At 44.0% G+C, this 26,317-nt stretch overlaps 1 protein-coding gene across 4 annotated transcripts; it reads left to right on the top strand.

Annotated features, from left to right (window-relative positions):
• The first annotated feature begins 1,651 nt into the window (after positions 1-1,651).
• Positions 1,652-20,401, top strand: TRIM36 (tripartite motif containing 36). Of its 4 annotated transcripts, none has more exons than XM_032205864.1 (11): positions 1,652-1,758; positions 2,388-2,622; positions 5,478-5,507; positions 9,692-10,017; positions 14,081-14,227; positions 15,345-15,440; positions 16,345-16,598; positions 17,209-17,333; positions 17,484-17,777; positions 18,067-18,364; positions 19,896-20,401. In XM_032205864.1, exons 1-11 carry the CDS (start codon positions 1,732-1,734, stop codon positions 20,248-20,250), a joined length of 2,187 nt encoding a protein of 728 aa, XP_032061755.1. In that variant the 5' UTR covers positions 1,652-1,731; the 3' UTR covers positions 20,251-20,401. The 4 variants fall into 4 exon arrangements, with proteins under 4 accessions (XP_032061755.1, XP_032061754.1, XP_032061757.1 ...); XM_032205863.1 differs by having other exon boundaries at positions 9,674-10,017; XM_032205866.1 differs by lacking the exon at positions 5,478-5,507.
• Positions 20,402-26,317: the final 5,916 nt, after the last annotated feature.

Below are 26,317 nucleotides of genomic sequence, written 5' to 3'. Positions count from 1 at the left end.
TGGCCGTGGCTTCTGCTCGCACTTCTTTAACTTACCAGTGATCCCTAACTGTTCTTTTCTCTCAGCAACTCAGTGCTAATGCAGCTTTTGGCACATGTCTTAACATGGTGGTGGAGTAGGAGGAGGTGGTAATTAAAATCCTGCTCTAAAGTACCCTGAAGCCAGAGCAAACAGACACAAGCAAGTTAATGCCTTAACGATCTATCAGGGGATTGAAGAGTCACCCACATGTCCTGACCGTAAAAGCAGCTGGCACAGGGATGCCCCTGCGGGGCTGCGGGGAGACTGGAGCCAACGCGTGCCCCAGGTCTGCCTGCCCTAATGTCAGCCTTTGCTGGCATCACACCACCGGCATGTGGAGCAGGGCGGTTTTCCTGGCCCAAGGCAAAGTCCTTGACACTACTGAAGGCAGCAGCAGAGCCAAACTGGCTTCATTCTGGTCTGCGGATGAGAATTTGCTCATTTGGACCCAAGTTGACCACGTCCAGTGTCGGCAATGAGCAATGCGCTAATGCAGTAAAGGGCTTCTTAAAAGCAACATCCTTTAAAGCCTGCCTGTAACATTTGGGGATAATAGCGGAGATTTGGGGTTGACATTTTTACTCACAAGCTCACAGGTGGCTGCACAAAACCTGGTGGGGAGGCGGACAGCCCAGCACATCCCTGCCAGCCTGTTCTGCCCCCTCGCTGGTTAGGTGGCGTGTTTCGGCCTGAATAAACACACTGCCCGTCACTGGCATTGGCAGCCTCATTGCGAGAGCACCCATCTACTTTGATGAGTCTGGTTCTAAACTAAACGTGAAATCATTTTTTTTTTAACGTGTGTTCTCTAAATAATGTTCTTTGTAGTGCTCTGGCTTCGTAATCACCTCTGATCTTCCTCTGATCTTCCTCTGGCTTCGTAACTCCAGAGTGAAATTTTCCGTTCAGACCTCACGGCCAGGCTGCTGAAGCTGCCATGTAACGACCAGAACCCAAGCAATCCTGATTTCAAGCCTGTTTTATTGACTGACACAAAGTACAACTCTGAGAGCAGAAGTGAACTTCTTATCCTTGCTTCTGGCCTCTCAGGCAGGCTATGCAGTAACGCGTAGGTCAGTTTTAGGGCTTGCTGCGTGGTCAGCGTCTCGGGATTGCCACTGTCCACCTGTTCTCATGGACTAAACCTCCGCTTGTGTAGGGCAAGGACACCACATGCCTCAGCTTGGAGCCTCAGAAATAGCCTCGACAAGGCGGTTGAGGGGACCACAGAGCCCTGTTTGCCCCAGCTGTGGGTGCAAGGGGTGCACTCGGGGTGCCGCTGAGGCGAGAGGCAGGCTGTGGGGACGGGACGGGACGGGACAGGGCGCCACGCTCCCGGGGGGCTCTGCCGCCGAGGTTGGGGGGTCCCTGGGCGCTGTACCCCGAGGTGAACGGGCAAATATCGGGCTGCCGCGGCCGTGTGTCCACACGGCAGGGGTCGTGTGGAGGGGGCCGAGCCCAGCCAAGCCGCGCCTGCCCCCTGCCGGGCCGCTGCCGCCGGGCGTGGCCGCCCCCCGCGGCTCCAGGTGCCGCCGCCTCCCGCCCGCCATTGTGCGCCGCCGCGCCCCGCTCGGCGGCAGTGGGCGGGCGGCCTCTGTCCCTCCGCCGCCCTCCTTCCCTCCCTCCTTCCCTTCTCTTCTCCTGTCTCCTTCTCTTCCCGGCCTCCGCCCTCCACCGACGCCCCGACAGCCGCACAGGGAGGCGCCGGCAATGGAGGGCGACGGGCTGGAGCCCGAGGTGAGTGTGAGTGGGGGGGGGCGGCGTTGTCGCCATGTCGCCACCGTGCCCCCCCTCCATCCCCATCCCCTCCGCCCCGTCTCGTCCCGTGCGGTTGGGGCTTTTACGTGTTTGTTTGTTTGTTTGTTTATCTATTTACTTATTTATTTACTTTTGGTGGCTTCGAGGGACGAGCGAGAGCAGGTGGCCCCCGTGGTGCCACCCGGGGGAGCTGCGGGCATCGGGGCTCAGGTGTGCAGGGCTCGGGCTGCCGGCTGGGCGAGTGGGGCTGCTGCTGCGGGGCGACACGGTGGCTTGCATCTCAGCAGGTCCCCAGGTGGCCACCCGGGCTGCTCCCCGCCTCGGCTTGCCTCCCCCTGCAATGCAGACGTGACCCAGAGATGAACCGCGCAGGGTAGCCGCCTGTGCGCGTCGCCTGGAAGGAGTGCTGCCACTGCGTTCATCAATGTTAAATAAAGCTTTGCTGGCGGCGATAACCAGGGCAGCACCTCGCAACACCTCGCAACACCTGAAACCATCGCTCGGCAGAGCTGGGGTTTGGTGGCATGCACGGGCGCGACACGCACCAAGCCCCAGCGGCTCACGCCTTCACCACTCACGCCTGTTTTTCCCCTCTTTCTGTCATGAAGGTTGCCACAAAGAGTATTGAAAGAGAGCTCATCTGCCCAGCATGCAAGGAGCTGTTCACCCACCCGCTGATCCTGCCGTGTCAGCACAACGTCTGTCACAAATGCGTGAAAGAAATACTCTTCACACTTGAGGACTCTTTCGCTGATGGGGGGTCTGAATCCTCTAATCAGAGCAGCCCTCGAATTCGAATCTCTTCTCCCAGCATGGATAGGATTGACAGGATTAGTAGATCAGGTATGTATCTGGATTTTGCACATTTTTCCTATTTTGTGTGTTAGGCTGACTCGAGATGAATGGTATCTGCATTGGTAAAATCTCTTCTCACTGCTCCTGACACAGTTGAATAGATGACTTGGGGATAGTGCAGGTCTTGTGCATTCTGTGGAAAGAACAATGGGAATGTTTTAATTTTAAGGACAATGCACTCCATTTCATACAGAATACATTTGTCTTTGTGGCATCTCGTAAATGCTTGTAGTCACTGTGTTTGTTTATTCCTTTATTTCAATTTCTGTCGAGCATCAAGTTGTAGATTTCAGCAATTTTGTCAGTAGCACTGTGCAGGCTGTTCTCCCAGATTTCGGCCAGCCCAAATTCTGCAGTTTGGACCTGCCTCTGAGGCTTTGCAGACTTTACAAATGATAGTGTTCCCTACCCATTTCTTGATATTTGCAGTAAGTTGTTTTCCACAGATGGTGATCATTGTGTGGTTGAAGAACTGGAAGACTTGACTGTGAGAAGAAAGTGCTAACAGTTTGTTTCAGCGTGGTCTGCCTGAGCCTTTAAGGAACACTTCATAATGAAGAATTCATAATGCTCTTTGTGGTATCACAATATACAGATTTTGACTCTGCTCAGCTCTCTAATCTGTCAGTAATATGATCGGCTCTTACACATATACTGGAAGTACTTTGTGTGTGCTATGCTTAACAGAAACCTCACCTTGGCTTTTAGGCTTCATGCTGAAAAAATCATCTGCTATAAAACCACACTGCAGTGCTCTGGGAAGTCACTCGCAAGACACGCCCTAAATCTGTATCTTGCACTTCATAGATCACAAAAAATCATCTTCCCCTTCCCAATTCTCAAAGTTCAAAATCACTGTCTTGTCTTAAACAACACCTAACTCATTTATACAGATACTCTTTCAAATTAGTCTAAGAAGCGAACGCTGCGTCTGCCATTGCTTGGCTGACTGGTGCTTATACAACGTGAAGGAATCCCCAGATGGGGTGGGCAGTTATCCCCATTCCAGCCCTGTTTTCAGGGAGTGGGATGGGTAGCCCTGTGGTTGATGTGGCCACCACACGCAGTCCACCCAGCCTTTGTAGCTGCGGCTTGACGCAAGCTTTGACTGAAGGGCCTCCTGGCAGCCTGGGAGGTAGTCCTTGCTCCCCATCAGCCAGTAGCAGTGAGGACCTGACACGCTGCGGTCCTTCCATGGTGCATGGCACAGCCCACACCCTGCGCACTGAAGGAGGCAGAGGCTCAGCTGAGAAGCTGACACTGAATTACTGCAAGGAACCAAATGTTGTCGCATCCTCCTGTGTGTGGCTGTAGTAGAAGGGAGGAGCGAGGAATCTCAGAGACTTGAGAATTAGGGTTTGAAGAATAGAGTTTGCAGTTCTGCAGTAGTTGTTGACAGCCTTTTTCATGAGGTTTTGTGTTACTGCTTTATTACATCCTTAACAGCAGGGCAGGAAAGACCCATATTTGGTGCTCCTGCCCCCTGAGATCTATGCAATCAGTTTATTGCAGGCATTGTCCTCCTCAAATCCACAGCTGTCGGCCACCATCCCAGCAAACTGATAGGCAGTAATGTGTGGTATCTCCTGAACTGACCTGTTAGCTGAGGGAGAGAAATGCTTTGCTAACATCTTTGTCCCCATTTGATGAGCAGCAGGAGAGTGCTGGTCCCTCGAAATAATGGGCTTCACCCCGTTCCCCCAAAGAGCATTGGGCAGAGGCACATCATAGGAGAATTACCATCCTAGACAGTTCAGATTTGCAAAATGAAAAGCATATGGAAATGGGAGCTTTAAAGAACACGTTTGGACATTCAGGTTATGCTGTCTTTGCTTCTGATGTTACAGGTATTATAGCTCTTTCACTCTGTGGAGTGTGAGCTCTGCCCTCACAGGTTTGGTACCGATAACATCCATCCAGCTTGCAGCTTACATTTGTACCACTCACGTCCTGCGTCTGAAGAAACTACATCCCCTCGCTTAATTTGTTCTGTGATCCTCAGTGGGATTGATAATGGAACAGTTTCATAAGAGCACAGAGACACAAGGCAACATCCAAAGTGGGGCTTCAAATGTATACCAAAAACCACAAGAATGTCTCATAGGGGTGTGCAGGGCATGTCACTGTCAAGTCATTGCATTTGACAACGTGTGACATCTTCCTCCTGTTGTGTTTTTTTCTTTCTTTTCTTTTTTCACATAAGAAATCCTTACTAACTTCATGAGGAGTACAATCTATTAAAAATGATTTTGGCATTTAAATGCTTGAGTCCCAGAAGGAACTGGTCCATGTTCTGTGGTTCTTGTGCACACACAACTTGCATTTACAAATACAATTTATCTTAAAAAGGCCACAACTCGTAGTTGAAATGGAGTGCGTGTTCTTAAAATCTAATGTGCTGGTTAAAAAAAACAACGTGCTGTATATAAAATAATTTTGACAAGAAATTGCTGTATACGAAAAGAAAATAAAGGGTATTTCATACTGCTAATCTGTCGTAATGTTAGTGTAATTAAAATGTTGGTGTAGTTAGAATAAAGCATGTGATGTGGTTATGTTGACACTTGTGCAGAATTGATGGGCGATGCAGAAATTGAATGTTTGAAATAGATCTTTTTTCCTCTCCCGTCTCTTCTTTCTCCCTGTTTCTTTTCTGCCTAAATGCTACAGCTGTGTCGTCGTTCTAGGAAATTAAACACTCTTTCATTTCAGCCCTGCAGTGTTTTATCAGCTCCAGGAGGGAAAACAGTTGATGCTCTTCATTTAAGCCATTGTAAACCAATGGTATATCTCTTTTTTTTTTTTTTCCAATTTCTTAACAGCTTTCTGTTCATTGTTCGCAGCCTCACAGAGGAGGTCTTTTGGGTGGAGAGGTAGAAACGCTTCAATTCTTGTATTGGCTCTAGATAGTTTAGTGTTTAACTCTAGAGTTAAATATTGTTGGTTAGCATATAGCTTTCTGTCAGTGGTCAAGTCCACAAAATGGCTTTTGCAGTGAGCAAAGGTAAAGCAACAGACTTCTATTAGGAAAGCTTTTCATTCTGTTTAGCGCTGACTTAAAGGTCAACTGGACTGAAATTCAATTAAGGGTTGTTTTTTTTCGTGTGTGTATGCATGGCTAAACATACTTTGATAGGTGCAAGTAACAAAGGTTCTCTCTTCCCCTTAAAACAAAAATGCAGGAATTTACACACTCAAGTTTCAGTATCTTTCTAGTAGTGAAGTGTACATATTTTATTGATTGTTAACTATTAAGAGGTCATGGTTTGCTGTCACTTCTAAGTGGAAGGTAAAACCAGTTCTTCACTGTATCTGAGCTCTCTTTAATTGCCTCTGATAAAGAAGCAGACTGAAATTTACACCTTGTTAATCTGAGTAGGTAGTTCTGGATCTGGCAATTCAGTACAAGGCCTGAATGCATGAGGAAAACTAAATATTTCAAACTGATACCCTTGTAGTGTTTGGTGTGCTTAGTGACACAGTCAGGTTGAAGGAATAGCCAGTGTCTCTTGGTTTGAAATATATCTAGTTACTGAAATTGAGCTAGTCTGAGCATCTCAGACACTGTTTGGGCTTACTATCGTAAATATTTTTTCTTTGGTGTCAAAAAAAAAAAAAGCTTCATGTTACCATAATAATGGCAGACACATGAGCAATTGTTAAAGGTACTGTGTCCTTTGAGAAAGGAATGAACAGAACTAAACACAAATCCAAATTTCATACTTAGTGTGAACAGCAACAGGGCTAGTAGGACGTGGGCATTCGTTTGCCTCAGGTGAAGACTGGAAGTGTCATAAACCAAAGGTAACACAGGACACGGACAGTTCTGAGAAAGCTGTCCTAAATTACCTTTTTTTTGGAGAAAGCACCGTGGATATGGGGAAGATTAAAGTATCTGAAAATGATGATTTGCAGCTACTGACTTAGTATCTTTCTTTTTTTTTTTTTTTATTTATTCCTTCCTAAGCATCCATCCAAAAGCATTAATTGAGTTTGGGGTGGCCATAGACATTTGCATTTTTAAAAGGTTTTATGAAAAATCCAGTTGACTTTTAAAATATTCCTTTTTTTTTTTTTTAACTCACACATTTAACTTTCATGTCTTCCATTATCATGAAATGCTGGTGATACTGTTCACTTGGAAAACACAATTTTATCGTTAAGATGTCTTATCCCTTTGCAAACCCTGAGGTTCAGGTTGGGCTTCTCTGCCTTTGAAGTGTTGGCACCTCTGCTTGGTAAGAGGAAGTTTAAGCGTAAGGCATATGCAAGGTTGCTCTTTGACTCGAGTCTTCATATTCTAGTATTTGTGGGTTTGGAGTCTAAGTCTGAGCACATGCTGTGCTTATTTTTTAGGTTGCTCATAGAGTTACTCATTGCAAGTGAAGTGGTTTGTTGACAAACCGCAATGGGAGATTTCTTGTGGTGCTTCCTAATATTTGTAAAAAAATACATACTTGTTGGAAACTGGATTGGCAAAATGTAAAAGACAATATGGGATGGATCTGAGTTTCTCTGAGCCACACATCTTGAGTAGAAAACTCCAGTTTCTTGCTGTGTGAAGTGCTTGCAGCTCCGTTTCAGGAAACTGAATGCAAGGCAGATAGGAGGGGTATGCTCCAAGTAATTTATCACTTCATCAGCGCTTTCTTTTTAACATACAAGCATATGAACCTCATATGCTTGGAGAAAGCAGGCTACCTCATGCTGCATGTAAGCATTAGCACCTGTTGGAGGCAAAAAAAAAAAAAAGGATGTTTCCCTACTGTGAACTGCAGAACTGGCCGGGCACGCAGGAGAGCCGAGGAAGCACGCTCTCAGGTTTTAGAGCAGGAAGCAGCAAAACTGGCTCTCAGAGAAAAGGGATGAGACATCTTAAGACTTGTGTGGGGCTTCCCTGTGCAGAAGAGTGTCACCAGCTGCTGCCGAGCATGGCTCGTGACGACAGTCCGGTTTTGTCCCATGACTGGCAGAATGAAAGGCCTCAATTGGACTGCAGCTGAGCTCACCTTTGCGTTGACAAACACCAGTCCCACGCGTGAGCCGCCTGGGCCAGGCTTCCAAAGCATGCTCCTGGAGAAGAATTTCGGATTGTATTCTTAAACTTGACCACTGCACCATGTTGTTTTGTTTTTTCCCCTTGTTTTCTTGCTTTGTCATTGCTTGCTCTCTGCTGTAGTAAACTGCTTGTAGGCAGTCCCTGTACATACAACACCGTGCCATTATTTTCTTAGCTTTAGCAAATGTAAGTGCTCTGAATCCCTTTCTATAGCGATTGACTGCATGGCACTGCATGCAAAATCATCCTTTTGTTGAGGCCATTGTACAAGTCTGTGTAGAAGGTCTCTGCGTTTCTGTGCACAGTGCTCGCTTGGAGCATACGTTCAAGACCCAGTTTGTGTTTCACTGCTGTTCTGTGCATTGCATGTGTGTGTTGCTGTGTATGCCAAGTTACAGGTATTGCAGGACATGCAGTTTGGGTAATTAATACACTGCAAGTAAGTACCAGAAAAAAAAAAAATTAAATTAAAAAACTTAAACCCACCAATCCTCTGCTTCCCTTAGCCAGAGAGTTGTGCATGGTGACTTGGGTCATGTGTATGGTGTCCTGTAGACGTGGTCGGGTGGTTCTGCTCAGAACCTGCAGGAAGGTGTGGGACCAGCTGAGGTGTGAGACTGCCAGCTTGTGCGCTCTTATTCATGCTTCTGGATGTGGTTTCTAAGCTGACGATCACACATAACTATCATGGGGCACATTTCAAAGGCATTCAAAGGAGCTAGTTCCTTGTGGGAGCGTTGTTGGGTTTTGTGCGTGTTGGTTTTCTTTTTTCTTATTAGAGAGACTTGAAAGGGCACGATAGGAAAGGGAGTTGTGAAGTGCTGGGTGAAGCAGCGGCAGAAGAGCAGTGCAAAGCAAGTGTCTTTTTGTCTGGTGTCAAAGGATGCTTCAAAAAGAAATAAGGCATCAACATTTCTGAAGGGAAGGTAATGACTAAGTTTAGATAAGAACAAATTTCCCTTTCTGAAGAAGAACCCATTTCAAGACTAAGAATTCAGGTTTGTCACCTCCATTCATGAACTTGTTAGTTACAGCAGCATGCATTCCTCTCAAAGGGATTTAAAAACCATGGTCCAGCTGCAGAGGATGAGTTTTTTGCTTCTTTACAAGGGGAAGCAGAGAAGGTACACACTAGGCCTATATGCTGGCTTAGCCTGTTTCAGAAATCCTTAAGTGACTGCTTTTTGATCGTCATTCCCCTTGGGTTCAGGTAGCTTTAAGAGCATTGTGCTTGCTGTAAATAGCTTTCAGGTCTGCGTGAGGCTCCAGAGGCTCCTTTCAGCTTGCAGCTTGACTCAAGCCTTCAGTCGCTTTATTTGAGAGAGGAGGAGAAAATTGTCTGTAGTTATTTGTCCGTAGTTATGGTTCCCTAATTCAGGGTGGAGGAAACTCTCCAACTTCTTCATCTCAGTGTCTCCCTTGGTATTTGGGGCTTATTTAGCAGTCCTCCTTTATCATGGCCTTTCATCCAGGGAAGGGCTAGTCCCTGTGCTGTGTGTAGCTAACATAAATGTTCCTTAGGTTTGGGAAGGCATAGATTTACTGCTGTGCAAAGTCTCTGGCCGGTCAAGGCCACAAGCTGAGGCAGTCCCCTCCACCAAGGATGAGCTCTGAGCAGGAAAGGACCTGTCTGCACTCGTGCCTGGCAGTGCAGTGCTTGCTCTGAAGAAGAAGGTGGTGTCACTGTTCTGGCACTGCAAGAAACAAAGCTGCAGGAAGCAGAAGGTAGAAGTGGAACAGTTAAATCTGCCTTCACATAGGATTAAGTTTTAGAGTAGTTTGTAGCGTCCCCTGGACTCAAACGTGACAGTACCTTCTCATGGCAAGCTTACCCTCTTTGGCTTGGCAGAGTGTGTATGAGTTGGTATTGATCGTACTGGTCTGGATGATGTGCTACCGTAGTTTGGAATTGGTTCATAAGCTCCCGCGCTTCTACCTTTAAAACCTAAAACTCTTCTGTTTGTGCTCCTTCTAAATCAGGATTTGCTGTCTACACAGGCAGAAAGCGCAATTCACTGACTCCTAGAACAACTCTGTTCCCTTGTCCTGGCTGTCAGCACGATATTGACCTTGGAGAACGTGGCATCAATGGCTTGTTTCGCAATTTTACGTTGGAAACCATTGTGGAAAGGCACAGGCAGGCAGCCAGGGCAGCCATAGCTATCATGTGTGACTTCTGCAAACCTCCACCTCAAGAATCCACAAAGAGCTGCATGGACTGCAGTGCAAGCTATTGCAACGAGTGTTTCAAAGTACACCACCCCTGGGGAACCCTCAAAGCCCAGCACGAGTATGTCGGACCAACCACCAATTTCAGACCCAAGGTGAGTACACTGTACCTTTTGGAATTCAGATTGCTGTATTCAGGTATTGCTTCTGACGAGTTTGTGCTGCGGCAGGGCCTTTCAAGGACCAGCGTTGCTTTATTGAGTCCTGCGGTCATTTCTGGAGTGAATCGTAAGCTTTTGTTTTTTTAAAGTAGTTGCTGTTGAAACATACATTGAGAACACACTTAAAGGCAACCCTAAAAATAAGCGTTTGGAATTTTATTTTATTTTATTTTACTTTGGTAATGGATTGTGTTAATTGTCATTTGAGATGCTTTTTCTGCCTTTTTTTTTTTTTTTTCAAGACTTAATGATGTTGAATATCTAGAATTGCAATAAGGGAGCCGACCAGGAGAGGTGCCCCCTGGATTTGTTGCTTGTGAACAGAGAGATCTCGTGGGTGAAGTAGTGATTGGTCACATCTTGGCCACAGCCACCGTGAAGTAGCTGAGCTTGAAGGCTTTGGTGACAGGAGAAAAACTGCCACTAAAACTTCAGTCCTGGGTGTGGGGAGAGCAGACTTGCGACTGCTCAGGGGACGAGTTGGTAAGGTCCCTTGGGAGCTGCTTTTGAAGGCACTGGGGTCCATCAGTGCTGGTCACTTTTTAAGTACCACCTCTTCAGAGTGCAGGAGCAGGTTGGGCACCTCACAGATGGGGATGCCAGTAAAACAGGGATGTTTAATGCCTTCTTCCCATTGTTTTTAACACCGAAGATGGACCCTGGGATCTCAGGAGCCTTAATTCAGAGGAGCGTGACTGTGAGAATGACAGACTCCCAGCTGGCTCTGAGCTTGTGTGGGATTTGGTGCATCAGGCACAGCACTGCCAGCTGGTCAAGGGAAGGGATAGTCCTGCTCTGCTCTGTGCTGGTGTGGCCTCACCTTCAGTGCAGTTTTGGGCATCACAGTATAGGGGTGTAAAACTATCAGAGAATGTCCTAAGGAGGGCAGCAAAGATTGTGAAGGGTATGCCAGGCATGTGAGGAGTGTCTGAGGTCCCTTTGGATGTTTTGAGCCTGAACTTGATCCAACACAAACATCTTTTTCTGGCCTTTCTTCTTGCATCTAGCAGTGGCTGAGGATGGGAGTTCAGGTCTCAGTTGAAATTACACCGTGCAATTCTCTAGCTATAGTAAGAGAGACTGATGTAATGGCAAAATTTCTACTTCACACACTGCTGCTGCGTTCAGACAAAAGAGTGCCTGCAAATTGATGTGTTGTTTCTCCTGCAAAGTGTGATGCAGAACAAGGCTGTGCCCTGGTGCATTTGAGTTGTGTGATAAGAGGAATTGTCACGTCTGCCATCCCTCTGGCAAAAGACCACAGCAGACCTTGGTGTCCCAGCATTTGCTGCATACCTGTGGCTGGTGATGAGGAGAGTGCGGTGGGCTGATTTTCATGGATTTCCTCGTGGCAGTGGTGCTCAGGGCTAGCACTTGCTGGAGCAGACCAGCTGTGCTCACAGCTTGCTGGGTCTTGGTCCCATGCAGGTGGTGTCGTGGTGCATAGCTCTACTTGTACATTTTGGGGCAGGGCATAGGGGCAAGAACAATTAAAAGTAGCCCCAGTAATGAGCTAGTTTCTAGCATATTGCTCCTGTCCCTAATTTAGGAGGGATGTAGCATAAGGAGAGGCATTTAAGGTGAAGCTAACATACCTTTACTCCAGGCAAACATTCCAGGTGCTCCCAGGGTCTATCCTGAGGGGGGGAAGGATTGCATGCCCTGCAAGCAGGCTGACCCAGGTGATGAGGAGAGTAGGGTCTGATGCACAGTGTGCATTGGCCCAGGTGCCCCTGTGTCCCTGAAGGTCCCACCGTGTTCAGGGAGTGCTGATTCACTTCATTAAATTCAATGTTGTGGGTGGTGTAAGAAGCTCTTTACTGGTGCTCTGTCTTCTGAGGCTGGAAGAATTTGCAACTCAAGAAGTAGCGAGCTTGGAGATGGTGGATATCTGGAATTGTGCAGTTCTTTCTAACATATCCGTTCCAGTTAACAGCAAGCCTGTGCTTGAAATGCTTTGAAATGGGCTAGAAGGTGGTTAATTTTGTGAAACGCCACTTTATTGGGTAAAAGTGAAACTTGGAAATTAAGAGTTTGTCTGCTATCTTCTACCTGTTGATGTGAAATGCTGTACCACACCTAAACTTCGCTTCTGTGGTATCTCAGCCCTCACTGCAGCAGTATTTCTACTCAAAATGCCAAAGCCATCTGATGGTCTCTGTGTACTCCTGCAGGTACCACGTGCTGTTAAACTACATCTAGATTAAAACTAGGTTTAAAAATCAGCAGCTGAATTCTGAATTCTGCTGAAGGAGGGCAAAAGGGGAAGAAATAGTTATGATATCCATGGCCATGATAAATCACAGAATTTATCAGGATTTATCCATGATAAATCACAGAAACGCTTGATGTAGCTCTTTAAAATTATGGGTGGAAACAGAAGTATTTTGTAAAAAAATAAAATTGTAGATACAAAAGTACATTTATGTTGTGTAAAAATGAATGTCCTAGCAGCAGCAAATTAACTTCACTTTTTTTGAGGAGTGTTTGATTTTATTCTAAGTAAAGTGCATTTTTCGTTACAGTCCATTGTCAAGACCAAACTCAGTATGCGGAGTGTTTGTTAGTCTCCTAAGCAATGTTCCCAGTCACAACTTAAAACTAGATTGCAGAGCAAATTGCAACACTGGGGGCGTGAGGGGATCATCCACCTCTTCTACCTCTTGCAGCTTGCAGGCTGTAAGCTAGATTTACCCAAGAGGTGAATAAAAATGTGTGGTTCCTATTGAGCGTGGCTGGACGCTGCTGTGGAAAAATGACTTCCATGGACTAAGAGATGAATGCAGTTCCTTAGAGATAACCTGCTGGCACAGTTGATTTTCCCAACAGTTTTCTTTTTTATTTTTTTTTTCTTTTTTTAAATTGACTAAACAATGAGATAGATGCCTTATCATGTGTGGGATGGCTTATTGTGTTCTGCTTAATGATTGCCTGATGAACCAAGGTGCTAGTGAGACTGGTGTCTCTGGCTTCTTCCCCATAGTCTAAGATAACATTTGGGGTTTGAGAGTTGGTTTCACGGATGGTCTGCGGTTTAGTTTAGTGTGTCCAGGTTTGTGCCACTGGCAATTTTTTTCCCCTCCCTTGTTTTTTTTTTTTTAATGTTAAAATTAAGAGATGATATTTTTAGTGGCTCAGCTGCTGGCCATGATGTCTTGTCCTTTCTGTTCCTGTGACCCAGATGTTGTCTCGCAGTGCTTTGGAATGAGGCAAAAGGATTTTCTTAATCTCTTCCCCCCTTTTAGGTGTGTGTATCTGTTGTTTGAGCTTGGAGTTGAGTTGCACTTCCCCTCCCCTCGTTGAGTAGTTATTCCAACATATATGCTCAGTTTTTGAAAGATGATTTCGTGAGCACCAGATTTTTCAGGCTACTGCTAAAGCTGATACGTGGAGTAGAACTTGGCACGAACAACCTGTAATTGGAGTCAGAAAAAATAAATGAAACACTGGAGCCTTTTGTCTTTAAACAGACAGGGACTGGTGGCGGAGGTTGTATTTCACTCATTGCTCCAAGACCAGTGGCCCTGTGGCTGAGCCGAGTCTAGTTTAGATGTAAATCATCACAGTCTTAGAGCAACTCTTTACTTTAAGAAAGGGATCACGTCAGTTTCAAGACAGAACTGAGGTGCTGGCCTGGACATGGTTAAATTTGAGAGGGTGGGGTGTGTTGTATATTGCATTTAAAGCCCTGAATGTGAGTACAGGGAGCTTAAGGCATGCAAACCACTTCAGGGATTAGCAAGAGGGTTAATTGCAGTATGGAGGCTATGGGATGTGTACATCGTCATTGCTACATATTTACTTACTGTAGACCTCTCTGAAACTGTGTTTCATCTCCTGGATGAACAAATATAAAAAGACAGCAAGTAAAGTGAACATAAAAATAAAAATCCATTGTGGCAGTCAGATGCTGTGGGATTGCTGTTTGTTTTAATGCTTTGCTTTTGGAAACACACCTTCATTCTTTGCTTTCTATTTTTTTTTTTTTTTTTTTCAGATTTTGATGTGCCCAGAACATGAAATGGAAAGAGTAAACATGTACTGTGAAATCTGCAGAAGGCCTGTCTGTCATCTTTGTAAACTGGGTGGATCTCACGCAAACCACAGGGTAACAACGATGAGCACTGCCTATAAAACACTGAAGGTAAAAGTAAATGTTGTTTGACCCAGCCTTAAGAATAGGAAGAGCACTGAGCTTCTGTTGTGAGGACAAACTGCCTCTGGCAGGGAGCCTGGACATGTGCTTGGGGGACACTGAGCTAGTCGTGAGGCATGCTGTTGTGCAACGTCTGTTAATGTGCCTATTAACATGACATGGCACATGCCTGAGAAAGCAATTGTATATTCTATGGTGGCTGAAGCATAAACCACTTCAAAGGGCCTCCACCTTAATTTAGCCATCTGTGCAGCAGCGCTGACCCTTTCAGAGAGTTTAAGATGTTAGTGCTTTACAGCCTAGCTCACGCCACTCAGTGTTTTCAGGTTGGTTTCCTTGTGTGTTGGGTGAACTGACACCTTAAAGGCACCCTGGTAAAATATGAAACTGAAGTATCTGTTGGGACATGGTGTGTTTCTGAAGCTGTATAGCTGTTGATTCCCTAAGCCTAGTACAACAAGAAAGACTTGCAAGCAATATCTTGTTATTAGCGAATGATTTCAGCTACCTTCTCTTCTTCCTTTTCTTTTTCCCCTTGTTCACAAAAAAGAAAATGGAAGAAACAAAAAAGAAAGTGGAAGAAAGGATGAGAGAGGACAGAGGGGAAAGAAAAGGAAGAGAGAGGATGGAGTTGGGGGGACGACCAAACCTTCCTGCCTTGTGCTCTTTGTCCTCCTTGCCTGTTTGCAAGGCTGCTCCTATACTGATTAGAACTCTTTCAAATGGGGAAGTGCATAAGATAGTGCTCCATACCTCTAATTTCTCTAGCAAATGTTATGAAAAATGAATTAATCAATAGCAAGGCTTCTTTGTAAGTTGTAGTAATGTCCTTCAGGCTCCTGAAGTTTGGGAAGGAGTGAGCCAACTTAGGTCACTGTATCTTGCATGTGCTCCCTGTTTTGCTCAGAAAAGTCACCTGGTCTCCCTCCTTGCTCATCCTTATTTATCTAGCAGTTCTCTGCAGTGTTGCCTTCTGTAACTGTTGGCAGGCTGTCAGCCCTGTAACAAGATAAACCGAATGCTTGCAGGGTGACCACCTGTGCTGGTGGTCAGTTTGGGTGGGAAATCCTTTTTGTTCTGCCATTTTGCCATTTTATTTTGACAGGAAAAGCTTTCAAAAGATATAGAGTACCTCATCAGTAAGGAGAGCCAGGTGAAAGCTCACATCTCACAGCTGGGTCTGCTGCTGAAAGAAACAGAGGTAAGAATGATTTGTTGGTTGTTAGGGGATGGTCCTTGAAGGCATGCAGCGGGGATTGGAGCTGTTCCTAGCACAGCTTTTTATTAGCTAACTGAAAATACAAACAATTTCTGTACAGTTTGTGTTAGTCCTGAACCACACTTTTTCTACAGTAAAGAATTTAGACAACATACAGAGGGAAAGCAAGTTTTAGGTGCTAGTGAAAATCTAATTGAAATAAAGCTTATTTGATACCTTACCCAAGGAAAGCTGGGTTAAACTTCAAGGTCTGTGTATTAATGGCAGTGCACGATTCCTGCTTTCTATTTCTCTTGAGGATGTTGCAATAAAGTCAGAATTAAGGACAAAAAATCCCCACAGGAGAGTCAGAGCTGGGGACATTCTCTGCATACAAGCTGCACAACTCTGTGACAGAAATTGCAGGAGGTCATGTCCCAGCCCATGTCTTAGTGCAGACCATACCTGTGCTTTATAGTTCTTTTTTAGTAGTTGTGGGGTGGGCCTATTGCTGTAAGGGCATGCGAGGGAAATGGGTGCAGGCTCCTGATGCAAGATGATAAGGGAAGATGGAAGAGCACCAGCCTCTTGGGCAAGGAGACTTCAGAGGCTGACCTGCTTTTATAGTGCTTTTCCATGAGCTGTTTAGGCAGAGGAATGTCCTGCATAATTCAAGACGTAATCAGAGGAATATTTTTCTCCCCTTCGTTGGCTGTGTTAAGATGATAAATGCTTACTAGTTTGGGTGCACTGTTGCTTGCATTTTCAGTGCTTAACAGAGCTCTTAAGTCTTGTCACTCAAACAGATGACTAGATTGCTGTGATAGCTTGAGAAACCTTAGGTATGTTTCTATACAAAGCCACAGTCCTGTGGAATCAGTCTGAAATGTATTTTGTTCCCTCCTAGTGCAACGGGGAAAGAGCTAAAGAAGAGGCATCTCAGAGTTTTGAGAAGTTAATTCATGTTCTGGAGGAGAAGAAATCTGCAGCTCTTCGGGCAATTGAAGCATCTAAGAATTTAAGACTGGACAAATTGAGAACCCAGGCAGAAGAATATCAAGGTCTTCTGGAAAATAATGGCCTCGTTGGATATGCTCAAGAAGTACTTAAAGAAACAGATCAGTCCTGTTTTGTTCAAACAGCAAAACAACTTCATGTCAGGTACCTCAATTATCTCCTGGTTTAGATGCACGTTCTGTTGTAGGATGTCTGGTCAAACATTCTCTTGACACCTGCTAGCAAGGTTCTGAGTGCAGCACCTTGTATTGCAGAGCCCTGTGACCGGTCCAGGTACAGCTCAGAAGAAATTACCGCATTACAGTGTGCGCTGAATGGGTTTTATCCTTCTGCAACATCCAGCCCTGCTTAGTAAAACTGCAATGGGAAGGTGGTCCGTTCAGCTCACTGACACATTCCTTTGTTCAGTGATTATATCAGTTATTTGCAAGTTAATCAAACAGGTCTCTTCTGGCTTTAAACTTTTGATCTTAGTAGTTGTTCTCCATTAGCACTTCACATCTACTTTGTTCTTTGAACATAATGCCCCAAACAGTCAAAAATACTCTGCCATCTGTTTGTTATCTTCACATGTGTATACAAAAGGCTTTTAAATTTTGAATTTAAATTCTGTCTAGTGAGGCAGATTCCTGGGAGACTTCAGTAAGTACATGAAAACAGAACAATTTTTAAGCAAAACCTAGCAATTCTATTTTTAAAAACGCACACAAACTCCCTTTTCTCTCCTTCTGCCCTTCCATTCCTGTACTTTCAGAATCCAAAAAGCTACTGAATCTCTGAAGAGCTTCAGACCAGCAGCTGAATCTTCTTTTGAAGACTTTGTGGTGGACACTGCCAAGCAAGAACAGATCCTTAGCGACTTGTCCTTCTATTCCAATGGTAAATTACACTCTTTACCTGTGTGTTCCAGATTATTTTTTTCTCCACTGTGCTAAGCTGCTGAACAAAGGCTTGTGTGGAAATTCTAAAATAATGTATATCTAAGTATTTAAACTTCAGGAATTTTCTCCTTAATGTTTGGCATTCCAGGTCTGGAAATACCAGAAATCAATGAGGAGCAGAGCAGAATATACAACAAAGCTGTGATTAATTGGGAGTCCCCTGGGAAGACAGACGCAGCTGATATCTATGTTCTTGAGTATCGTAAGTGTAATAGAGAAGAAGAGAATGTAATGTGGCAGGAGATCGAAGTTTGCAGCAAGAGCAAAGTCATATCTGATCTTGATGACGACAGCAGCTATGCTTTTAGAGTTCGAGGATATAAAGGGTCCATCTGTAGCCCTTGGAGCAAAGAAGTTATTTTGCATACACCTCCCGCTCCAGGTATTGCGTTTTCTTATATCCACAAGGTGCTGAATCTGTAGGTACTAAGAGCTGTTAGGTGATTTACAGTAGCTCCCAGACTTCTGTTTCATTATTGGTTGCATACATGTGTATAAGCACTGTTAATAAACAGGTTAATTTGCATACCGAAACTATTAGCGTGCATGACATTCCTGGTAGCTTTAAGAAATGAGAATTTCTAATGCTAATGTGTTAAAATGTAGTTTATAAGGGGAGAAGGAAAGAAATATATAACTAACAAGAAATTCTTGGAATATTGTTTTTTCAGTTTTTAGCTTTCTTTTTGATGACAAGTGTGGGTACAACAGTGAACGTCTACTGCTCAACCCAAGAAGAACTGCTGTGGAAAGTAGAGCTGGATTTCCTCTACTGCTAGGAGCTGAACGCATACAGGTTGGATGCTACACAACCCTGGATTACATCATTGGTGACACTGGGATTGCCAAAGGGAAGCACTTCTGGGCCTTTCGTGTGGAAGCCTATTCCTACCTGGTGAAAGTGGGAGTCGTTTCTAGCGCCAAGATACAGAAATTGTTCCATAATACCCATGATGTGACCAGCCCAAGGTAAATTGCAGGCTTGTGCATTATATGTTTTATATAAGGAGATGACTTTTAAAAGAATTATTTTAAAGAGCAAATCTAGTCTCAGTTAATAACCAACATGAACCAAAACAGTGGAAAATAGCTTGAAGCAATATGGTGTGTGCTGGTTGTGCTGTTCCTCTCCCTGCTCCCTGCCATTAGTAGAAAAGTGTTCTGGTTACCCAGGTTCCTTTTGTCTTTCTTTTTTGGAAAGAAGTCAGGTTTGTACAGATGTCAAGATGTGTTAGTTAAAGCTAAATGGGGGTAAAATCCATCAGTTGCAAGGCTGAAGCAGTGCTTAATTGTCACTAGGCTTAATTCCCTCAGCATGCTGGATTTGGCAGCCATTCAGAGGTGCAATGTTCACCGCGCGTATCTGTGTATCTTCGCTGTAGCTTGCGTCACTCACGATGCATTCCAAGCCACTGGTTTCTCCCAGGCTATACGCTTACATATAGCACTGGAAGTGCTACTGAGCACAAGCCAAAGTACAGAGGGCAAGCCAACACAAAGGTTTCCAGCTCTCGGTTACATCTGTAGTAAGCTTGGATGTATGTAGGAGCTGAAGGCTGGGAGAGTATTGCGTGGGGACTCTAACTTTTAATCTAACAGATGTATTTGCTTTCTCCTATACAACATACTGAACCTGAAAAAATGCCAGTGTCTCGAGTTGTTTAGTCAGATGGAGCCTTTCTGCAAAGTGAGAAATTAGATTTCCGTTTTTTTTTTTTCTTCCTTAGTCACAAGAATATCTGGAAACCTTCAGCTATTGGTCATCCATAAAGATAAATAAATCACCACCAAAAATGCAAATCTACATAGGACTTGTCTGCATAGAAGAATATTTGCTCTTGTGCTTCTCTGGTCTATCTTTATCTGGTGACAGAGGCTGGAGGAAAACGTGTAGACTGAGCAGATCTGGCTACAGATTTCCCCCAGCTACCTGCTGGGACACAGGTGTTCAGGGAAGCCTCCAGGCAGAGTGTGATTTTCTTTAAAACTTAAAATATTAATTGTTGTGTTGTGAAGGCAATAAAGTACGGCAGCAGCATGAAAAACTCACCAGACAACATTGACGTTAAATGTATTTATTGATGTTGTTTAACATAGTGTGAATAAAGTTAAACCTATCCTGCCTGTAGTGGTGAGTCATATTTGCTAAATTACTTCCCAAGTTAACTAATTTGCTATACCTATAGGCTCTTTAATGATTACCTAGCGTAGATACAGTCAGATAAATCTGCAACTTAATGGTTCCTTAGTAAAGCCTTCTGTGGTCTCATTCCAATTAGCGTTCAGCTCTTATTAGGTGTTTCAAGTGGCCCAAGTGAGTGCTCCCCTATGAAATGCATCTTCCCTTCCAGCATAGGTGTATTTTTGCCCCGTGAGGTTTTGTTAGTGATCATGGGTTGTTAGCTGCCTAACAGAAATGTTTTCTCTGGTTCACAGTGCTGGCAATGTGAACAAGTGCTGCCCAAACCTGACAAGCAAATGGTTGTTTTTTCCGTTCCAGGTACGAACAAGACAGTGGCCATGACAGCGGGAGTGAGGATGCCTGCTTTGACTCATCACAGCCTTTCACGCTGGTCACTTTGGGCATGAAGAAGTTCTTCATCCCCAAGGCCGCTGCTGACCCCAAGGACGCAGCGAGCAGAGTCCTCCCCCTGCCCTCGTGCCTGGGGATCTGCCTTGACTGTGACAGCGGCAAGGTGGGTTTCTACGACGCTGGCCGCATGAAATGCCTCTATGAGTGCGAGGTGGACTGCTCGGGCATAATGTACCCAGCGTTTGCCTTAATGGGTAGCGCAGCAATTCACCTCGAGGAAGCCATCGCAACAAAGTACTTGGAGTACCAGGATGACCTATAGGGTGGTGATCTCCTCCTGTGGCTGTTTTGAGATGGAAAATGAGAGCAGAGGTGTCCTACCCTAGTTTTCAGTCCTGATTAATTACATTATACCTAAGTGCTGCACACAAGCCTTTGGGTCATGTTTTTGTGTTTTTTTTTTTTTTTCTTTTTCGTGCTCTTTTTTTTTTTTTTTTCAAGCAAATGATCCAGACACTTCCACCAGTAGGAAATGTTCTTCCAGGAGCTCTCCTGCCTTCCTTATGACCTGTGCAATGCTGATCTCCACAGACTTTCCTCCCAGGGGGAGGTGGGGAGGAAGCTCAGCTAGCAACCAAAATCACTTGTCGGGGTGAAAATCTGCCTTTTATGTAACTTAAATCCTTACACAGTCAGCTTTGCATTTAATAAAGTCAAAGCTGACAATGTGTGATTGCCATTATTCTTTTAAGAAATCTGCGTGAAGCCTCTGAGGGGTGCAATGGTTTCTGACTAAACAATGAGTACCCTGGAGGTGGTTCTGTGAGCACTCTACAACTCTTGCACAAATACAATACAAAGCAGTGAGAAATGAGAATTGCAGTGGAACATTTAGGCTGTTTTTGGAAGGAGGAGATTACATTAGAAACTGTATTTCGTATATGTTTAATGTGACTGTAAGCTGAAACTCTAGTTCTGACACCTGTTGTATAGTTGGTGGTATAATGGTAAGTTTCTGTACTCTTCCAGGTTTTTAGTGTAGGCTACATAAAATATATAAAGTGCAATTTGACCTTAAACAGACTTTAGAGTCCAAAATCAGAAGTATTTGCATGTGTGAGTAATAGTAACCTGGTATTTAGGACAAAAGCAAAGAACATGACTAATAACATGCAAACTTTTAAAAATTCAGGTACTTCTGTTAACGTGTTTTTAAGTTAAATTTTTAATCTAGTAATGGCTTGTTTTTAGTAATAACGATAAAAATGCACTGATTAAGTTTTGAGACTCAATTTCTGCCTTAAAGGATGTTTCTGTTCAAATTTCTGTTCTTATGTTTAAAAACTGTATCATGAAGTAGTGCTTGCATCTGTTTGGAAGTAATCTATGTAAACAAAAACCAAACAGTTGAGTACTTGCACTGTTAATTTGCATTGTGGAAAAATAACATCTAAAGTGAAGGATGTTTCTAATACACACTTGGTGCTTTCTGAATTGGGGATATCACGTCGCATCTTGATGAATGTGTGTGAAGTATGCTTACTAAGTACCTGTATATAGCTGTAGAGCAATGAACTGGGACCTGAAAATCACAGTACACTTAAATGAATGTAAGTCGTAGTGCAAAACCTTAGCTCTGCTTTGCTGTCTGAACTGCTGTGCTGACGAGTCTGCCCCGCTAAGTGTCCTCTCTCCTAAGCCTCCATCCAGTGACCACTGTCAGAAAAAAATGTCAGAAGGGAAAACTGGTGGGAGGTGAGCACGACAGCTCTTTGGGGGCTAGAAAGGCTCAGCAAGGGCAACCTCTTGTGTGTGTCTCACCACAAACATTTTCTGCCTTATTAATGCCGTGTAGAAGCAAATTCTAGAGCTTTTTGCCTGCTGATGAGAGAAACACTTTGATACCTCAGGCAGCAGTGCTGAAGCAGCAGGTGTCTCGTGGAACTTTCTCTTGAAGGAGAAATGGCAAATTGTCCCTTAGCTGTTACTCTGTAAGTCTTTTCCTTTTGTAATAACTGTCATAGCCTTTCTCTCCTGTTGTACCCATCCCTTCGTGTTTTGTAGCCTGTGTAGTTTCTCACTAAATAGAAGCAATTCTGTCCATGTGAGCATCCTGCTGCCCTCTCCTTCTCTTGCCTTCTGAGACTGACTCTGTACAGACACTTCCTTCTGTGAAGAATGACAAAAGTCCTGGGATTTGCTTCTTTCTGTAGTCCTAAAACTGTATTTGCCTTTTTTTGGCCAATATTAATATTTGGCCAAGTATTAAGCTGATGTGCATGGATTTACTTCTGCAGTGTTTTCCACACAATCCTTATGGTTAGCTGTGAACAAGATGTGCACATGCAGGGCTTCTCCACCTGATGCACTAGCTTGCATTTAAGGTTGAGTTTCATCTGCCAGCTTACCTAGTCACTTCATACTGCAAGTACTGCAAGTACCAAGGGTGATTCTCCAGTCACTTCTAGTCTTGATTGTTTGGAGAAATTTTATAGGGCACACAACTGCAGTCCATTTTGTTTGCTTCCTTTTCCAGATCTTGTAACAATTTATATTGTAATGGGACATCAATTCTCTTCCCCTCTGTTAAACATGTACCATTCCTTCCATTTATTAAACCGTAGTTAATTACTCAGCTATTGAAAACCCTTACATTTTAGTATGCTCTGACTCAAAGATCCATGTTCTTGTGAGCTCAGTAAGTCAAAGAGACTCAGGAGACAAGATTCTCTTTTCAGTAGCTGTGACTTGTCCCAATGCATAATTGTCATTTTTACATTTATCTGCCGAATCTAGTATCAGTTTAAGGCTACAGATTATAGGATTGGATTTCCCAATCTTGCCCCTAGATCAAATCTCTTTCTACAGACAAATATGTCATTAATTATTATTATTCTGTTTCAGAAATTGGTCTACATTACAGGTTTTATGTTTGTTAGCTCTCCACAATTCCACATTTGGATTCTTTGGAAGCATCTGGACCAATATCACCAGGCTTTAGCATTTTGTTACTTCTTGAAAATATTCATAAACTATGCACATCATCTTAGATACATAGAGACTGTCCCTAAGGCTCACTTACATAAAAAAAAAAAAAAAAAAAAAAGTACTGGTTTGAGAATACAGAAGTAAGGGAAGAAGAATTCCGGGTTGTTTTCTGCTGTAGCCTTACCTTACATTCATTTAAGGTGTGCCCTGCTATGCAATTACTTATTTTACTGGACACAAACTGATGCTACTTTTAACATTTATCTGCCTTTTGATATGTCTGTTTGTATTTATCTCATTCTGAGTTTAAAAATTGATAACACTTCTGGTGTTGAATCCTTTGGATGTGTTCATTGCAGTACTACACGGTGCTTGCTCCAGCTTATTAAATGTCAGAGGCAAATTATTAATGTCAGAGGCAAATGATGTTTTTCCTCTCCAGTGGGAACGTCACCTTTCAGAAATACAATTCAGTGGTACTTGCCTATACAGATACTTATTTTTCCAAAACAAGTTTCTTCATACAAAACAGCACTTTACGATGTAGACTAAGCTAAGAATGGTGTGATATTGTGTGGATCTTTGTGCAATATAGCTGTTGGTGACTACTGTGTGATTTGCAAAGCTCCATGCAGGTGTGAATAATGTAGACTCTTTTTAAATATCTAAAGCTTTAACAAAAAGGCCTTATTTAAAAATATTCTGAAATGTAAATGTGTTGTCTTTTTCCTTTTTTTTTTTTTTTTTTTAAATAAAAGCTGAAAATACAGTAGTTTGGCTGTTCATATTATTATATCCATCTCTGAAGTACCTCAGCTGAAGTAACATTTCTGGGAGTAGATGAAAACAAGTGACTTGGGGGAAGAAAGCAGTGCTTGTGGTTTTCAAGTCTGCACCTACACCTACCCGGTACCTCTGTTCTTCAGCTGCTGAAGGAAGGAGTGTAGGTAGGACCAGCTGCCACATCAGGTTCCTTAGATGTCAAGAATGTGGGTGCCCAAGACTCCCTCTTCAGTTAGTGGAGGGGAAAAGTATCAGGAAAGAAAGGCTGTTCAGTGTGAGCAGCCCAGACAAGCAACTTCAGTGAGGTTGGGTGGATCCAGCACCGTGCTTGATTTGGTCTGCAATTCTGAAAACTGGTGCCAGTGCTCAAACCTGCATCTCTGAATGTTCATTCAGTGTTTGCACGGTAAGATGTTACTGATTCCAGGGTGTTGTAAGTTACAGCTTCTGTTGGTTCCTGCCTTTGGGTGTGTTGTGTGTGCAGCTGGAGGCTGTTTGCAGTGAGTGTCTTGTGAGCAATGTTAATGTAGTTAAAACACAGCTACGGTGTGTGTGTCCATGCTTTTTTATGAGAAAAGGGCTCACACTGCTGGGAAAGCAGGAGCACTGAAAAAGAAAGGCAATGTGCTGCTGAAAATTCCCAACTTTCTGATACAACAGCCATTCTCAAGTACGCTGTTCAAAGGTAAAAATGACAGGTTTGTTTATCTCTTTGAGTAAAACTGACACCATAAAGACTAGAAGGGTGGCTAAGGAAGCTTGAAAAAAGACTCAGGCTGAAGAATATTCTTGGAGGCACATCAGCACATGAATAAGGAGTTTACTGACACTTCCTGAAATGTTTGCCCTGAGGGGCAGGCTAAGGTGTTGAGTGAGTGGTCTTTGGCTCAGCTCTTAATCAGCGCCAGTTTTCTGAAAGCTTATTTTAAGGTTCAGAGAAACAAACTGCACAACGGCATGAGAGAGAGCTTCAGTTTGCACGGGAGTCTCAAATTAGAAAGAAATGGCTTTGACTTGGCCTGGAGGATATTTCTAGCTCCTTGCCGAAATAATAAGGCTTTTTGTGTATTTATTGCCCAACTATAAACATTGCACTGGGAAATCCAACTTGGCATGAAAGGATCTGTTTGTTTTAGCTAGCCTGCCTGGTTTGACAGGCTTAGTCCTTGTTCTTAACCCTTGCATTTCTCCTGCCTCTTGCTTCCTGTAAGACATTGGTGAAGAAGAAATGGGAGGCTGGAACAGTTGAAAATAGCATTTTTTTTCTAAATCAGTTCTTTTCCTGCCCATCAATTAAGTTCTGCCCATCTCTTTCTCCTGCTCCATTACAACCACATCAACTTGGCTGTGATGCAGTTACTGCATTTTCTGCTATGTGCTCTCAGACCTGGAAACAGCAGCAGCAGCCGTGTCTTCTGCTACTCCATGCAATGTAACTAATGTGGGAAGGAGGGAAAATACGGTTGTCCTTAAACCTTGCTGAGGGAAATGGAGAGAAAGTGCAGGTAGACACTTAGCTTTCATCCAATAGAAGGTTTCAGAGGAGACAGAAAATGGCTATTTTCTTCCCCAGGGGTTGTGACTGACCATTTTGTGTGGGTGGCTGAACAGAGCAGGCAGGTGAGGTTCTTGCCCAGTGCTGCTGAAAACATACAGCCCACAGGCACATTGGTCAGAAATGGTTATTTCTGGGGTTGGGAACCTGCTGTGACCTGGTAGGCTAATGTCATAAATGTCGTAATGTAAAACGATTATATTTGGCCAGCTGAAGATCACAGAATCATAGCATGGTATGGGGCAGAAGAGACCTTCAAGACCACCTAGATCCAACCCCCAGTTAGGCCAGGTTGCTCAAAGCCCCGTCCAACCTGGTCTTGAACACTGCCAAGGATGGGGCATCCAGAACTTCCCTGAGCAACCTACAGCTTCTCTGGGCAGCCCACAATGCCCACATACAATGAAAAACTTACCTGAATCACTGCACAGATCTCTCTCCATCCTGTATTAAACAAGAACTGCAGTATGAGCTTATTTATATTAATACAATATAAATGGGTCGTCATCCTTGTTTTTAGTTACATTATGCCACAAGGCATCGTAACTAAACCAGTAGAATAATTAAAAAAAAAAAGTTCCTTTAAGATGTAGCCTCATAAATACTCCTTCAAAACCAAATTAAGTGATAAATTAGGATGAAGAATTCATTTGAGAAATCATTTCATGAGACAATTGCAAGGCTCTGAGCCAGCCATTTGGCTAAGGAAAACTGGAAGCACTTCATTTCATTTATCACTGAACCTGCCTGTACGTAGCCATATGGATATATGCATTTACATGTTTGCACATGTCCCTTTGTTTCTGGAACTAAGCTACTCATTGATAAATTGTTAGGAAACGCTGACATTCAAGCGATGCTGGCAGCTCTGAGGGCCCTCTTGTTTGTGGTGTCGCACATTGTTGGGCCGAGCACACACCCTGCACCTGGTTATTTGGAATATGCAAGGTGGCAGAGAAGCATCCTTTTCGGGTGCTCCTGGGGGTGTGTTTGGTGAGGGGGCTGTTTGCCCTAGAGGCACGAGGACCTCGGGCGGTGCTGGTGGTGCAACTTCTCTGGTACC

Source organism: Aythya fuligula, chromosome Z (genome assembly GCF_009819795.1).
Source record: "Aythya fuligula isolate bAytFul2 chromosome Z, bAytFul2.pri, whole genome shotgun sequence".
Lineage (NCBI taxonomy): Eukaryota > Metazoa > Chordata > Aves > Anseriformes > Anatidae > Aythya > Aythya fuligula.
The sequence above is the reverse complement of the archived record's forward strand: the minus strand, read 5'-3'. Positions and strand labels throughout refer to the sequence as shown.

Bases quoted from the DNA above. Each gene is read 5' to 3' on its own strand.
- TRIM36 (XM_032205863.1), top strand. From the start codon at position 1,732: ATGGAGGGCGACGGGCTGGAGCCCGAG. The intron at 1,759-2,387 runs GTGAGTGTGAGT...TCTGTCATGAAG, and splicing joins GCGACGGGCTGGAGCCCGAG to GTTGCCACAAAGAGTATTGA. The intron at 10,018-14,080 runs GTGAGTACACTG...TTTTTTTTTCAG, and splicing joins CCACCAATTTCAGACCCAAG to ATTTTGATGTGCCCAGAACA.